General features: G+C 37.4%; 1 protein-coding gene across 1 annotated transcript in view; it reads left to right on the top strand.

The window, feature by feature from the left end:
• The window catches only part of LOC144235777 (PHD finger protein 20), a 124,675-nt gene that overhangs the window by 74,323 nt on the left and 34,753 nt on the right, over positions 1–15,599 (top strand). Inside the window, exons 7-9 of the mRNA XM_077769385.1 lie at positions 2,336–2,449; positions 3,549–3,737; positions 4,256–4,435. Of these exons, the coding sequence (XP_077625511.1) occupies positions 2,336–2,449; positions 3,549–3,737; positions 4,256–4,435 (483 nt within the window). The remainder of the gene's footprint in view (positions 1–2,335; positions 2,450–3,548; positions 3,738–4,255; positions 4,436–15,599) is intronic.

Raw genomic sequence — 15,599 nt, 5'->3', positions numbered from 1 at the left:
AAAATGGAAAATTACACATGTACCTGCATTCACGGCTCTCATATTTCTATTAGTACTGGCATAAATTCACTACTTCCTCTATAGGGTCCTGGGAGAGAATTAAACCCCACTGCTCAAGGCATCCATAATGAATTGACTTCTCCATGCATTGAGAATGCTACTAGTTATAAACCATCCTTGGGAGAATTCAGAAAATTATCTCTGTGTTCTGTGTTCAAATGAGGAACCCCAGTTAAGAAAGTCTGGAGGTTTTAAGCCTCTGGGCAGTGTACCATGTTAAGATGTAGGATGAGTGTTATGCATGCCTTTTTATATAAGTGGGAGAAGGGCACTTATGCAAGGGGAGGTGGAAAATGAGAACTGGTGGAAATCTGATGTGTCCTCATCTCAGCTTAGGAAAGCATGTATATGAGAAGTGAGTGCTCTGAAATAGATTCCCCTTCAGCTGTTCATGCTCTGGCTCGTACCCTTCGGCAAGTATATACTGGGGTGGTTGCACTCAACGTTGCTGACTGCCCCTTTGAAGCCACTTGACTTCATCAGATTAAAAAAGGTGGGGAGGCATTCAGTTTATTGCTTTCATTTTGTAAATGTAACATCTCATACCAAATGGGATTGATTTAATAGAGAAATGGTGTTTTCCAAGTTTGCCTAAGGCATTTCTCTCCAGTCAGAATCTCTGAAATTGTTAATAGCTTCCCAAGAGGATTCTTACTGTAACAAGAATTTGGAAAACACTAATGTTCTATGTTCTACATAGAACCATACATACCCTGAATTGTATGTGGTATCAAAGTAAGAATGCTTGTCAGATAACTCCTATGTAGTTGAAATCTCCTTTAAAAATTGCTTAGAGTAAGTTCATTGACCCAGTGAAGCATTGAGCTCTCTAAATTTTACAGACTTGATTGGAACAGGATCTGAGCTATTTAGGGAGGGTTGTTTGTATTTGTGTTTAATTTGGAATATGTGTGATTTCCAAGTTCTCACCACTTGGAACAAAATAACATTGGCACATTGGGAAGATTGAACACAGGAAGAGCCAAGGAGTTCAGCACACTCATCAGGTTTGGTTCTTCAGAGCTCAGCCCTGTCTCTTGTTTGGTTTTTTGACAAGGCCAATCTGAAGCTACTGGTCTTCAAGGAGTCTTCTTCCCATCTCCCTCCTCTTAACTTCTTCTCCCTTTCTCCTTTCAGCCTTCATCAGACACTCTCCCCCTCCCCCAGCTCTGCCTTCCCCACAAGTTTCCTAGTTTCATTTCTTTTTTCTGCCTGTTTTTGGATTCTCATCTTTCATGATTGGGAAGAGATTCTTAAGTGTTAGGTTTAAAAATAAAGAGTGAGTACTATCCAAGAGCTTAGAGTCTGCACTGCTGAATTATTCAGAGCTGGATTTGTTGGGGATCAGCAGCTTTACCTGGAACACTGACTATCAAATAGCATAGTCTCCTGAGATTTTTCTGGAATTGTTTTTAAAAGGTTATAAATGTTGACATTCCTTTTGGTCCCTCATAACTAGGACCAATGCCAGCCTAACTAATTTAGCAAGTAGAGATTGAAAACAACACTCTGGGACAAGCTATAGTCCTAGGTACACATCTTAGGAATTAGCCTATATGGTGAATTTCCTGAGTATTGGATAAGTCAAGTTTTGTTTTATTTTAATGTTTATTTATTTTTGAGAGAGTGCAAGGGGGGAGGGGCAGATAGAGGGGGACAGAGGATCCGAAGTGGGCATTGTGTTAATGGTAGCGAGCCTGAGGAGGGGCTTAAACTCACGAACCAGGAGATCATGACCTGAGCCAAAGTCAGATGCTCAACTAAATGAGCTACCCAGGTGCCACAGATAAATCAAGTTTTGATGAGATTTGATGGTGGTAAAAATGACTTTTTTTATTGCCCTTGTACCGTCATGTTTTAAAGTAGTCATGTTGGGGTAATGTTTTTAAAGAAAGGATTTTAGGAGAGAAGTGTATGTAGAACTGGGTCATAGGAGAAACTAAAAAGATGAAAGAAGGGGCATTTGGCTGGCTCAGTCATTAGAGTGTGGGACTCTTGATTTTGGGGTCATGAGTTTGAGCCCCACATTGGGTGTAGAGATTACTTAAATGAATAAATCTTTAAAAAAGAGAGAGATGAAGGATGTTAGTCTACAGGTGTCAGCATCTCATGTTAAGGAAATAGTTTTTTATCCATTTCACTTTTGTTTTCTTATTAGCCCTTTGAGGGTCTGTTTATCATGTTTGTGTGTGCGTGTGTTTTATTTATATGTAATCATGAGGACTGGGCACTAAGAAATTACATAAATTTTTTTTGTGTTTTATGTACACTGTAGCTGTGGATTCAAACTCTCAAACTTTGCAACCAATAACATTGGAATTGAGAAGACGGAAAATATCAAAAGGAAGTGAAGTCCCATTAAAACGTCCTCGGCTTGACAAAAATTCATGTGAGTGTCNATTCCTGTTGTTTCCTGTGCTCAATATATAGACTCTAATGCTATTTTTGATCACAGGAGCTGATGTGGATAATTTGGGTTGGATAAGAAGTTTTGCTTGAAGAAAAATAAATCCCAAAGCACAGACTTTATTAACGTTGGGCTTGGTGGTATCATCTTCATACCGATAGGCTACATTTTCATTGGAAATTTAATGGCTTAGGAAGGGACGGATTTCATATGCTTAGTGAAACTTTAAAAAATGCTATTTATGGGGCACCTAAGTGGCTCAGTTGGTTAAACGTTTAGTCCAGCTTTGGCTTAGGTCATGAACTCATGGTTTGTGAGTTTGAGCCCTGTATCGGACTTTTGTCAGCACAGAGCCCACTTCAGATCCTCTGTACCCCTCTTTTTCTACCCCCCCCCAGGCATGCTTGTTCGCTCTCTCTCACAAAAATAAACATTAAGAAAAAGGTATTCATTGATTAAAAAATACTTTGGCTTTGAAAAGGATTTTTAATGGTCCTTTTTTTTTTTTTAAGCTTATTTGTGTGTGTGTGTGTGTGAGAGAGAGAGAGAGAGACAGACAGACAGACAGACAGACAGTGTGAGCAGGGAAGGGTCATAGAGAGAGGGAGATACAGAATCTGAAGCAGGCTCCAGGCTCTGAGCTGGCTGTCCGCACAGAGCCTGATGTGGGGCTTGAACCCATGAACTGTGAGATCATGACCTGAGCCGAAGTCGGACACTTAACTGAGCCACCTAGGCACCCTGATTTTTAATGGTTCTAAGGATTTATAAACTTTATTGACCTTGAAAATTAGTACACAAACTTTTAAGTTGGGATGCCCCAAAATAGAACTTAGTTGTCAAGATTGGGCGTGGTCTCAAAACAGTTTCAAACCATGAACAAGGATAATTCTCTCCTGGCAGAGAGACTGTGCCTTTACTTAAAACTACAAATTAAGAAGGGATATTTACTTTTATTACTGGTCTAATATTCCAGAAGTCCCTTTAAGCCCTTATAGGAGTAACCAGCCCAGAAGTGTGTAGTAGCAGAGTTATTTCTTCTTGTTGGGTTCTTGACCATATCTCTCTTAATGGTTTATAGCCCAAGAAAAGTCAAAAACCTACTCGGAAAACACTGACAAAGACTTATCGAGGAGACGGTCCTCCAGGCTGTCCACTAATGGGACGCATGAAATCCTAGATCCTGACTTGGTTGTATCAGATTTGGTTGATACGGTTAATACTGATCCTTTGCAAAACACATCATCAATTAACAAGGAATCTGAAGAAGGTGAGTCAGAGTCTATTCTGGAATTGTCTTACCAGCTTGCTTGTCTAGGGAGAACCCATATAAATCATTGTGTACTACCTTCCACAAGTTTTAGATGGTGTTGAAATAAAATTTTTGAATGGGTTGCAGTGTTTCTTATACTATTCTTTACTGATGATTCAGTAGACAAACTTTCTGTACACATTTGTGATTGGTTTTGCCTGTATATGTCTGAATGGAAGTAGAGTGCTTGAAGAGTCCTGTCCCTCTCTCTGTCTTTCTGGTGCCATCTCTATCCAGTACTTCTGCCTTTTTGTTAACACTTCCAGAAAAATCTATACACTTTGGTCTCTTATTAGCCTTTTTCTTTGAGATACTCACAACTCTGGCTACATGTGCTGGAACCTGTGAATGAATTCTTGTGTGCTGCGAGGTGAATGGCTTCCTCTAAAAAGTCCCTGGATTTCTTAGTCTGCTGTGGGACTTTTGGTTGATTATATAAATGTATATGTTCCCTTGGCTTTCTTTTTTTCTTCTAGGTCAGTTGAAATCTCCTTTGGAAGCTGGCCAGGTCTCATCTGCATTGACTTGCCACTCTTTTGGTGATGGATTGGGGGCTGCAGGCTTGGAGTTGAACTGCAAGCCAATGGGAGAAAACAGTATGAAGACGGAACCGGCTTCTCCTCTTGCTGAGTTACAAGAGATTTCTACTGTGGCAGGTTCCTATTTAGTGTTAACATAATTCTCTTCTATATATGCTTTTGCTTCTGCTTTGTGAACTTAAAAAAAAAAAAGTTTTCTTATGATGTTTTTCACCTTTTATTAATAGCCTTTCCTTATTTTAATGCCATAATCCTTTTTGTTTCTGATATTGCTAATTTGTGTTTCCTCTATTTTGATTAGTATAGTTAGGAATTTGTCAATTTTGTTGATAGTTTCAAAGAACCAACCTTTTACCTTAATTTTCTCTATTTGTCTTTTTAAACTGTCATTGATTTCTGTTGCAATCCCCTTATTTTCTTACCTTATATTTTCTAGAAACTTAGGTCATTGGTTTTAGATCTTTTTTTCCAATATTAACATTTAAAAATACAAATAAAATAAAATAACAAATTTCCTGTTAAGCACTGCTTTAGCTACATCCTACAGATTTTGATATGTTGTATTTTCAGTTTCTTTCAATTTAAGATATCTTGTGATTTATTTGCTGATAATGGCTTACTTTGAAGCATGTTGTTTCATTTCTGAGTATTAGGGTTTTTAGAGATACTTTATTGTTACTGATTTCTAATGTAATTCCACTGTGGTCAGAGAACATACTTTGTAGGTTTTCAGTCTTTTAAAATTTGGGATTTATTTTATGGCCCAGCATATGATCTGATCTGTCTTGGTGAATGTTCCATATATATTTGGAAAAAAAAAACGTGTGTGCTGCCATTTTATATTTGTTCTATCAGTTACCAAGAGAGGGATGTTAAAAATCTCTAATCATGATTGTGGATTTGTCTGTTTCTCCGAAGAATTCTGTCAGTTTTGCTTCATGTATTTTGGAGTTTTGTTATTAGGTACATACATATTTATAATTGTTATGTCCTCATGATGAATTGTCCCCTTTGTAATGTGAAATATCATGCTATCTTTGGTAATAATCTTTGACTTGAAGTCTGTTTTACCTACTATTAGTACAGGTACTTTAGCTTTCTTTTGCTTTCTGTATGCACCGTGTATCTGTTTCTATCACTTTTCTTTCAACATAAGGTGTCTTTAAATTCAAATTGTGTCTTTTATAGATAGTATATACCTATTTTGATTTTAACTGCAGTGTGTAGTCTGTTTACATTAAATATGAGTATTGATATTGTTGCTTTTTAGGTTTATTACCACTTTGCTTTTTGTTTCCTCTTTATCCTGTGTTTTATTCTTTTCCTCCTTTCCTGTTTTTTTTTTTTAGCTTAATTGAATTTTTTCCAAATTTCATTTTAATTTATCTATTAGCCGTTAGCTGTACTTCTAGCATTTGTTTTAGAGGTTAGTGTAGGGATTTTGATATATATCCTTAACTTTTTACAGTTTACTTTTAATATTGAACCAGTTTATCTAAAATATGTGGTCATTGAATCCTTTCCTCTTTTATGCTCTGGTTGTCTCTTGGAAACTGTAAAATCCACAGTACAGTGTTATAAATTTTGCTCTTAGTAATTCTGAATTATAAAGATGATGAAAACACAAGAATCTTATTTATGCACATATTTACCATTTCCACTTCCTCATACCTTCCTGAGATTACGTTTCAGCCTAAAAGCTTTCCTATATTTTTTTCTTGTAGTGTGGGTTACCTGGTGACAAATTCTCTTGGTTTTTGTTTTTCTGAGCATGACTTTATTTCACTTTCAATCTTGAAGGATATTTTCTTCACTGGGTATAGAATTTGGGGTTTACAATTTTGTTTTGTTTTTTCTTTTTAAGTACTGTAAAGCTGTTGTTCATGGTCCTCTGGCCTCTTTTGTTTCTGAAGAGAAGTTTAGTGATCAATCATATCATTGTTTCTGTTTGTAATATGTTGTTTTCTTTTTGGTTGCTTTTAAGATTTCTCTCTTTGCTTTTTAGCAGTTTGACTATAATGTATTTAGCTTTTGTGTTTGTTTTTTAAACGTGCTTAAGAAGCAGCATTAATTGGAAAATTAATGTTTTTTGTCAAATTATAACCATTATTTCTGTGAATTTTTTTCTGTCTCATTCTCTCTGTCTTTGGTGATTCCCATTATATTTATGTTAGACATTTGGATATTGTGCCGCAGGTCACTGGGACTTGTTGACTTTTTCTTTTCTTTTTCACTCTTTTCCCCCTCTTTTTCAGATTGAACAATTTCTGTTTTCAAATTCTTCCCTTGATTCCAATCTGCTCGTAAGCCCATACTGTGAACTTTTTTTTCTGATGCTTTTTAGTTCTAGAATTCCCTTTTATTCTTCCTAGATTCTCTGCTGAATACTTGTTGTCTGTGTATTCATTATGAGCATAATTTTAATAGTTTCTTTAAAGTCCCTGTCTTTAAAGTTTTAATAGTTTCTTTAAAGTCCCAGATTCTTGAAACTAATCTCTATTGATTTTTTTCTCTTGACTACAGGTCACATTTTCCCTTTTCTTCATGTGTCTAATGTTTTGGATTGCATCCTACACATGATGTCTGATATGTTGTAGAGCTTGGATTATGTTATCTTCCTCTGATGAATGCTGATCTCTTTGTTTGAAAGGGCAATTAATTTGGCTGAACTCAAATGGCAAATTCTTTTTCTCTGCAGTGGACTACAGCTGAAACCTTTGTTCAGTTCTTTTAGCTTTATTTGAGCTGCTTGAAACTGTTCATTCAAAGATCAGCCAGAGATTTAGGCAGAGTTTATATGTAGAAATTGAGGCCACCCTTTTGTGACTCTCTTCTTTTTATAGGGGTTTCTCCCTTATTTTCCAGCTGTTCTAGTTGCACTGAAGTTTGTCTTTTCTTTCTTGAACCAGTTAAGTCTAAAGAGGTCTTACTTGAATTTTAGCTGCCCAGTGTTACTGACTGGAGCCTGCCTTTAGGTGAAAAGCCTTAAAATATGGGGAACTTACCTAGTCCCCTTCTCTTATTCCAAATATCCAACTCCTGTTTCTGCCTGCTTTTTGTTGCTCTTTATTGCCTTTTCATATTTATTTTTAAATATATTTTTCCAGTTTATAATGGTTGCATGCAAAAGGGATGTTCAGGTATGAGCGATTCTACCATTACTGAAAGAGAAAACTACGTTATGGTAATAGCTTAGGACATTCTACACATTCATGTCTACACAATGGTTTTTTTTTTTTTCTTTCTTTAAAGTAGTGATTGCTTGTCGCATTAATAACTACTTGGATGTTACATTTCTATATATTATGTTTGTGGTAAATGTTCAGAGTCCGGGATGGTACTGACCATGAATAAATCTTGACCTTTGTCTTTTAAAGTGAAGAACATCTAAACCACTTTTTTGTGTGTATGTGTATTTATTTTTTAATTTTCTTTTTCAAAAAAGCAGTATAAAAATGATATATACTGTTCATAAAAATGTCAGCATAGAGGTATTAGGAGTTGAGAAGTGTCCTCTGTCTTGCTCCTTTTTCCTTGGGTAACCCTCTGTTATTAGTTTGTTATTTTTCTAGATCCTTTTCTATATGTTTATAGGTAGGGAAGCAATTAAGATTTTATTATTTAATTAAATTTAAATTTAATTGTTTAATGTAACTGGGTTAATTTTAGGCTTATTGGTTTCTGACTTATTTTCACAGTTTTCTTGAGATCTGTCTTTGTCAGTACACTTGTTTCATTCTTTACTGATAGAGTAATGGCTTCTTGTAAGAATGTTCCATCATATATTTAACCATTTCCCTTTTGATGGACATTTAGAGTGTTTCTGAGCAGTTGATATTTCAAACAATGATGCAGTGGTATTTCTTGGACATACATAAATGTATATCTGTACATATATATACATATATATTTTAAATTTATTTTGAGAGAGAGAGAACACAAGTGGGAGAGCGACAGAGAGAGAGGAGGTCAACGCAGAGCCCCATCTGGGGCTTGAACTCAGGAATCATGACATCATGACCTGAGCTGAAATCAAGAGTCAGATGCCTAACTGACTGAGCCACCAAGGTGTCCCACCTTGAACATATATTTTTGACTGCTTGGTGAATAGCCCTTTGGGATAACTTTCTGTGAGTGTAATTGCTGAATTTGAGAGAACATACATTTTCAACTGGATTAACAAATTACCCTCAAAAAACCATTCCACTTAATATTTGACCAAAAGTATGGTAGAGTACATTTTCCCTTACATCTTTGCTTTCTATGGATATTCTTCATCTTTTTAATTTTCTCTAATTTATGTTAGCATTGGAAATAAGACTTCATTCTTTAAGCTCTTTGTGTTTTTCTTTCATGGGATTAAACCGGTTTTCATGGGTTTATTGAATATTTTAATCTTTTTCTGCAAATTGTCTTTATTTCATATTATTTGCCCATTTCCTGTTGGGTTGTTTGTTTTTATTATGGATTTGCCAGGTTTTCTTTGTATATTTTTGATACTGATCTTTTGTCTTTTCTATACATTATACTTTAATTTCTCTTGGTCTGTCAGTTGTCTTTTACTTCTATTTATTGTAATTTACAACACTGAAATTTAAAAAAATTTAATATTTATTTTGAAAGAGTGAGAGAGAGAGCACGTGCACGAGCAGGGGAAGGGCAGAGACTTAGGGAGAGAATCTCATCCAGGCTCCATTCTGTCATTGCAGAGCTGGATGTGGGGCTCAGTTTCCTGAACCGTGAGATGATGACCTGAGCCAAAATCAAGAGTCAGATGCTTAACCTACTGAGCCACCCAGGTGCCCCTGAAACTAAAATTTAAATCTACTTTATTTTCCTTTAGAATTTAGAAAATATAGGTATGATCATAATATGTATATAATCAATATTATTATAGGTATGATCATAATATTATAATCAATATTATGTATTTTATCATATTTAAAAAAATCACTTTGGGGCCCTGGGTGGCTCAGTCAGTTAAGCGTCCTACTCTTTTTTTTTACGTTTATTTATTTTTGAGCGAGAGAAAGCACAAGCTGAGGAGAGGCAGAGAGAGAGAGACACAGAATCCGAAGTAGGCTCCAGCCGCTGAGCTGTCAGCAGAGTCGGACATGGGGCTCTAGCTCACAAACTATGAAATCATGACCTGAGCTGAAGTCGGTTGCTTAACCATCTTACCCACCCGGGTATCCCAGGCGTCCTACTCTTGGCTTAGGATTGAACCCTGTGTCAGGCTCTGTGCTGACAGTACAGAGCCTGCTTGTGATTCTCTCTCCCCCCTCTCTCTGCCCCTCCCCTACTTGTGCTCACTCTCTCAAAGTAAATGAATAAAGACATTAAGATCACTTTAATTATTGTAGAAGTCACCATTTAAAAATTTTTGATGAAATAAAAAGTTTCCTACTCCTAGTTTGTACCCCAAAGTTCTTGATCAACGTTCATGTTAAAAAGTTCTTTATTTTGGGGGTGCATGGGTGCCTTAGTTGGTTAAGTATCCAACTTGGGCTCAGGTCATGATCTCATGGTTTGTGGGTTTGAGTCCTGCATCGGGCTATGTGCACATAGTGTGGAGCCTGCTTGGGATTCTCTCTCATTCTCTCTCTGCCCCTGTCCATTTTCTCTCTCTCTCTCTCTCTCTCTCTCTCTCTCTCTCTGTCTCTCTCTCTCTCTCTCTCATTCTCTAAATAAACAAATAAACTTAAAAAATGGTTTATTTTGTATAATTTGACTTATCATGAATTGAAAGGGATAGAGTAAAGGAGAAGGAAATTAAGTGTAGGTAAATTTTGGCATTTCCTAGATGTCTGTGAAGGTCTAAGTGATTACATGATAGCCCTCTTCTAGACTCAGCTGTATTCTGAACTAGGGCAGACTTAATGAGGGGAAGATATGGCCCTTTGGAGAATTTAGCCAGAAATGAGCTGTGGAATTAAATGTCATGAGTTTCAATTGATGACATGGTTCTGGACCTGGAAAGTGTTCTTTTGGTAAATACAGATGGTCTATAACCTTCTCCCTTTCCAGTATGTGGAGACTATAGTCTTTACAGTTGCCAAAGCAGAGCTTCTTATGTACGCATGAGCCCAGAGGAAGAATGAAGAAGCTTGTGGAGGTTTGTGGCTTGTCCATTGTTCCTTGGAGAAGAATATGCTGAGAAGTTCTTTTAGTAAGGGACTTGGAGAAACAGTAAATGTTAAATGAAATGGTCTTCCTGCAGTTAGGGCAAGAAAGGTGAGAAGAGATTCTGCAAATGTGGATGTGGAAGCTCCAGTTGCACATCTTTTCTTGCTCAGTTGGAACTTCCTGTGATCCTGCTAGATACCAGGCACTAAAAAAGGTATCACTGACAAGATCAGTAAGACTTAGTGTCTGCCTGAAGACCATCTCAACCTGGGAGACATGGCATTTAAGCTGAATCTCAATGGATTAATAGTGCAGTCCCATGAGAAATAGATGGGGGCTAGAGAAAAGGTGTAGTCTATTTCCTAGTATGTTATTTCACTGGGGAGAAGGAGGTAGTTGAATATTTGGTGATTGTGTATTTTGACACTATATACTTGTGACTTCATTTAATTTTAACTGTCATGAAATCTGTACACCTATGCCCTCATTTGTGTTATACTAATTATGTGTGTAATTTATATGTTTAACAATGAATGTAAGATTTGAAATTCTTTGCTTTTCTTTAGAAGGGCAAATTCCAAATATTAGAAGTAGTATAAATTAACAAATAGAAAATTTTACTTTGTTAAAAAGTGAGTGACATTTAAATAGTTTTGTTTTTAATGGGGCCATTTATAAAACTGACACCACAATGACTACATGTCTTCAGAACTGCATACTTTTATTTGGATAATATCATTTGGGGCGGGGCTTACTGTATTGAGGGGTGTGTGTCTTGATAACATGCCATGTGGTTAATATAAATGCTACAGCAGAGGATCTTTTTGGAAATAGTACAGTGAGAGTACCCAAATATTCACTCATGGCTCATCCGTGGTGCCTCTAGGTTGGCCTTTTGTCCTGCTGGGTCTAGAGTGTTATGCTTTAGCCTTGTGGGCTCTTGGGTATAAGCGATCTCCCTTTTCTTGCTGAACCTCCTGTCAGTGGCAAGCCTTCTCTCCTCCCAAGCTACTTTTCTCCCATATGGGGGAAATGGACTTGATGCACAAATGAGGTGGAAATTTAACCTCAGAACTTGGGTGTCTGTTTCGGTGTGGAGAACTCTAGATGACAGCCACGTTCCTTATAATTCAGCAGATTAAGCTCTTAAATTATAGTGTCTTGAGGGTGGGGTTATGTTAGACATCACTGGAAATTGGTAATGAATTGTTCCTACATCACCAAGAAATACGCTGTGCAGATGAGAGGAGTGAGGAGGTTAGGTTAGAGGCTAAATTCTTTGCCTGTTTTAAAGTTAATTGATTTTGTGGGGTTTGGGGCTCTTTCCAAAACATACACACATACAGTTTCTGTTGTGTCGGTTAATTTAGCTGTTTCTGGTTTGTGGGGAGATGGAAATAAGATCAAGTGAGAGTTGGACAGATGAGCTTTGGGAATGGATGATGGTAAGATTTGATGTCTTCTGCTTCTTCAAGTTGCACAGGGCATTTTCTGGGAAATAATTTTGCAACCACTGGATATAACTGAAGCACTTGTCCATTTTCTAACCATTTATAGTAATGGTAGAAGTCAGATTACCTTGAGTTTGAGCTAGGAGGAATAAGTGCTCTGAGCTATTTGCTTTGATGACTTACAAGCCAGAGGAAAATGCAGCTGAAATTCTTCTACTTGGGTAAGAAGTAGAAGTAGCCTAAGTTGTAAAATGGAATTAGAATAGATGCCCTTAGAAGTTCAGAGATCTCAGATTATTCTCTAAATCTGGGTCTAGCCTATTTGCTCATACACAGGTTACCAGGGCTTTTTTGAAAATGGGCTGTGGTCCATTCATTTGTTTTAGTCAAGAATATTTATTGTCTACGAAGTGCCAGACCATTCTAAGCTCTCTCATTTGTGAATGTTCTACATGAACCACAAAATAAATAAGAGAGAAGACTAATAGAAGTTAAGGCTTATTCAGCTAATTTTTTTCTTTCTTTCATTCTTTTTTAAAACTATGTACCTGTTAGAAATGGGATACTTTGCTGTGTAGTTTAGATCAGTGATTCTAACCTACAGTCTTGATATGTTGTCAGTTATAAAATGAATAGGAAGTTATTTGTCACTAAAATATTGAATATTTACAAATGATTTACTTGTAAGTCAGCCAGGTAAGTTTTAGAGTAATGCCTATAGTAGTTTTAACAAGTGATTTATTTTTAAATTAACCAGGTCCAAATTTTTTAATTTAATGCGTACAGTAGTTTAGCTTTTGTGCACTTGTGTTCTCTTATGTTTTCCGGAGTAAGAGAGTCATAGGGTTAGAGCCATTGTAGTTTGGGAAGTTGTAAGTGTCTGTGGTTTGCCTTCAGACATATATTGGTGGAGAATTGGTTGAGAATTTATTGTTCTAATGTTAGAGAAATGAATAAAACATCTGCTCAATGCCCTAGGTCTCTCTGTGCAGGGGAATTGATAAGACTCCAGGTGCCTGTAATACAGGGAGTAAGGTGGCATCATAAGAAATACCTAAAACTATGGGAGAGAAGACTGGCAGTAATTATGTGCATACTTGTCACATGAAAGTTGAACTCAGGATTCAACTTGAGCCTTCACTGTAGGCCCAAGGAGCTCTGCTAACTGTTGAGTATACAAAGTTGAATGGGGCACTTTTGGTCTTAGTGTTCATTAAATGTTATTTGGATCTGATTCTCAGAGAGAGGTGAAATTTTAGGTTGGTGGTTTGGGGGCAGGGGTAGAAGAAGGTGATACTGTCACAGGGCCTTGAAGAATGAGTAGCAATTAGGTGTTTGGACATGGAGGCAGAGCAACATCAACAGCATAATTATAGAGTCTTTTCTGAGACTGTTAGGTGTACTTTCTGACTTAATTTGAGGCTTCCTGAACTGGGTTAAGGCTGAGCTGATTAGTTGCTGCCAAAGTGAGGTCAGTTGCTTTGAAGAGTTGATGGAACTGCTGACAGTGCTTCGTTCTCAGATGGGGATAGCCCTCGAGTGTTCACCTGCATGTCTGTGTTGGTAGGGTTGCTTTCCTCCTACGTAGCTATTTTTTCAAGTATTTTTTCTGAATTGCTTGAAAATAAGTTGCAGAATTCTACAACTAAATACTTTGGTGTGTATGTCTTACATTACCATCGTAAAATTCTCAAAATCAGGACCTTATTCGAACTTCACCAAGGGTTTTGTTGGTACCATTTACCTTATTAACGGAAGTGATCTTGTCTTCATTCAGTATACTCTTTTTGGTAACTTGATTTTTATATTCATAAATTTGAAAAGAAATCCAGAAGAGTACAAGAATAATAAAACTAACATTCATGTCTTGCACTGCCCAGAACTGTGGGTAATTGTTCGTGCATGCCACAAGTCCTTACGTTGGCCTGTTCTGACCCTGCATCTTCTGGTCACCTGTTACCTCTCTTCCCTCTCTCCTTCTACTCACTCTGCTATAGCCACATAGCCTCCTTGCTGCCCTGCAAGCACAGCAGGTATGCTCTCACCTGTTGGCTTTCACTTGGCACACTTTTATTGAACACTTTTTTTTTAAAAAAATGTATTTTTTGATGTTTATTTTTGAGAGAGAGAGACAGAGCATGAACGTGGGAGGGGCAGAGAGAGAGACACACACACACAGAATCCAAAGCAGGCTCCAGGCTCTGAGCTGTCAGCACAGAGCCTGATGCGAGATTCTACCCCACGGACCCTGAGATCATGACCTTAGCCAAGTTGGACACCCAAGCAACTGAGCCACCCAGGTGCCCCTATTAAATACCTTTTGTACCTGACCAGAGCAAATAGATCCACTGGAAGACTTATTTCATCCATGAAGTAGGGAGTAATATTTAATTTATTGAGTCATTCATTATATTACCTCAAGTAATTCAAGTCAATTTCTGGAGCATTTCTTAGTACAGAAACTTTGAGGGGAAGAGAGGAAAGCTGGAGGAGGTTAGGAAAACACAGAAAGTTGAGTAACAGATTTCTTTGACCTCAGGAAGGCACTTATAGGAATGGATTGTTCTGGATACTTCCAGTTGATAAATGGTGAATAGCATTATTGATTGATTGCCCAGCTTAAATATTTCTAGAGCTGCTATAATGTTGAAAACTCTTTTTCAAAATAAAATTTCAAGTAAGTCCTATTTTTTTAAAAGATTCTTTTCATGTGTGTGCATGAATGGGGGAGGGACAGGGAGAGAGAGGAGCAGAGGATCTGAAGCGGGCTCTAAAGAGAGCTGATGTGGGGCTCGAACTCACAAACTGCCAGATCATCACCTGAGCTGAAATTGGATGCTTAACCAGCTGAGCCATCCAAGTGCCCCAAGTAAGTCCTATATTTTGATGCAGTGATTCTTTTTCAAAGATTCCTGTTGGGTATGGGGATGAAAAAAATCAACATATATGATCAAATGAAGAATCTGTTTTGAAAATTAATGTGAAAAAGTATTTTAATATGTTTTCTAATGTATTTAAATAAATCACTTCAGTTAGTCATTAATTTTTTTCATTGAAAAACATAACATAGCAGGAACATTAGGTCATCCCAGACTGTTTGGACTTAGTATGACCATCATTTTTGAGTAATAAGGAGACAGCAATGAAAGATTTTGCTTAATGTTGATTTTTAAAATGAAATATGATTTCTTACAATCAGAACACTATGGTATACTAATTCTTTATGAGTATTAGTTCTTAAATTTTTATAACTACTCTGAATTAAGGCAGCTAAGACCCTTTTTAAAAAATTATTTTAGGGGTGCTTGGGCGGCTCAGTCGGCTAAGCGTCCGAATTCAGCTCAGGTCAAGATCTCAGGGTCGGTGGGGTCGAGCCCTGCTGACAGCCAGAGCCTGGAGTGTGCTTCAGATTCTGTGTCTCCCCTCTCTCTGCCCCTCCCATGCTCATGGTCTGTCTCTCTCTGTCTCTCAATAATAAATAAAAACGTTAAACATTTTTTAAAAAAATATTTTAGGGGCACCTGGGTGGCTTACTCGGTTGAGTGTCAAACTCTTGATCTCAGCTCAGGTTATAATCCCAGGGTCATGGCATCAAGCCCCACGTCAGGCACCACACTTACCGTGGAGCCTGCTTGGGTTTCTCTCCCCCCTCCTCCCTCCCTCCCTCCCTCCCTCCCTCTCTCTCTCTCTCTCTCTCTCTCTCT

The sequence above is a fragment of the Crocuta crocuta genome, unplaced genomic scaffold (genome assembly GCF_008692635.1).
Source record: "Crocuta crocuta isolate KB4526 unplaced genomic scaffold, BGI_CrCroc_1.0 scaffold445, whole genome shotgun sequence".
Taxonomy (NCBI): Eukaryota; Metazoa; Chordata; class Mammalia; order Carnivora; family Hyaenidae; genus Crocuta; species Crocuta crocuta.
The sequence above is the reverse complement of the archived record's forward strand: the minus strand, read 5'-3'. Positions and strand labels throughout refer to the sequence as shown.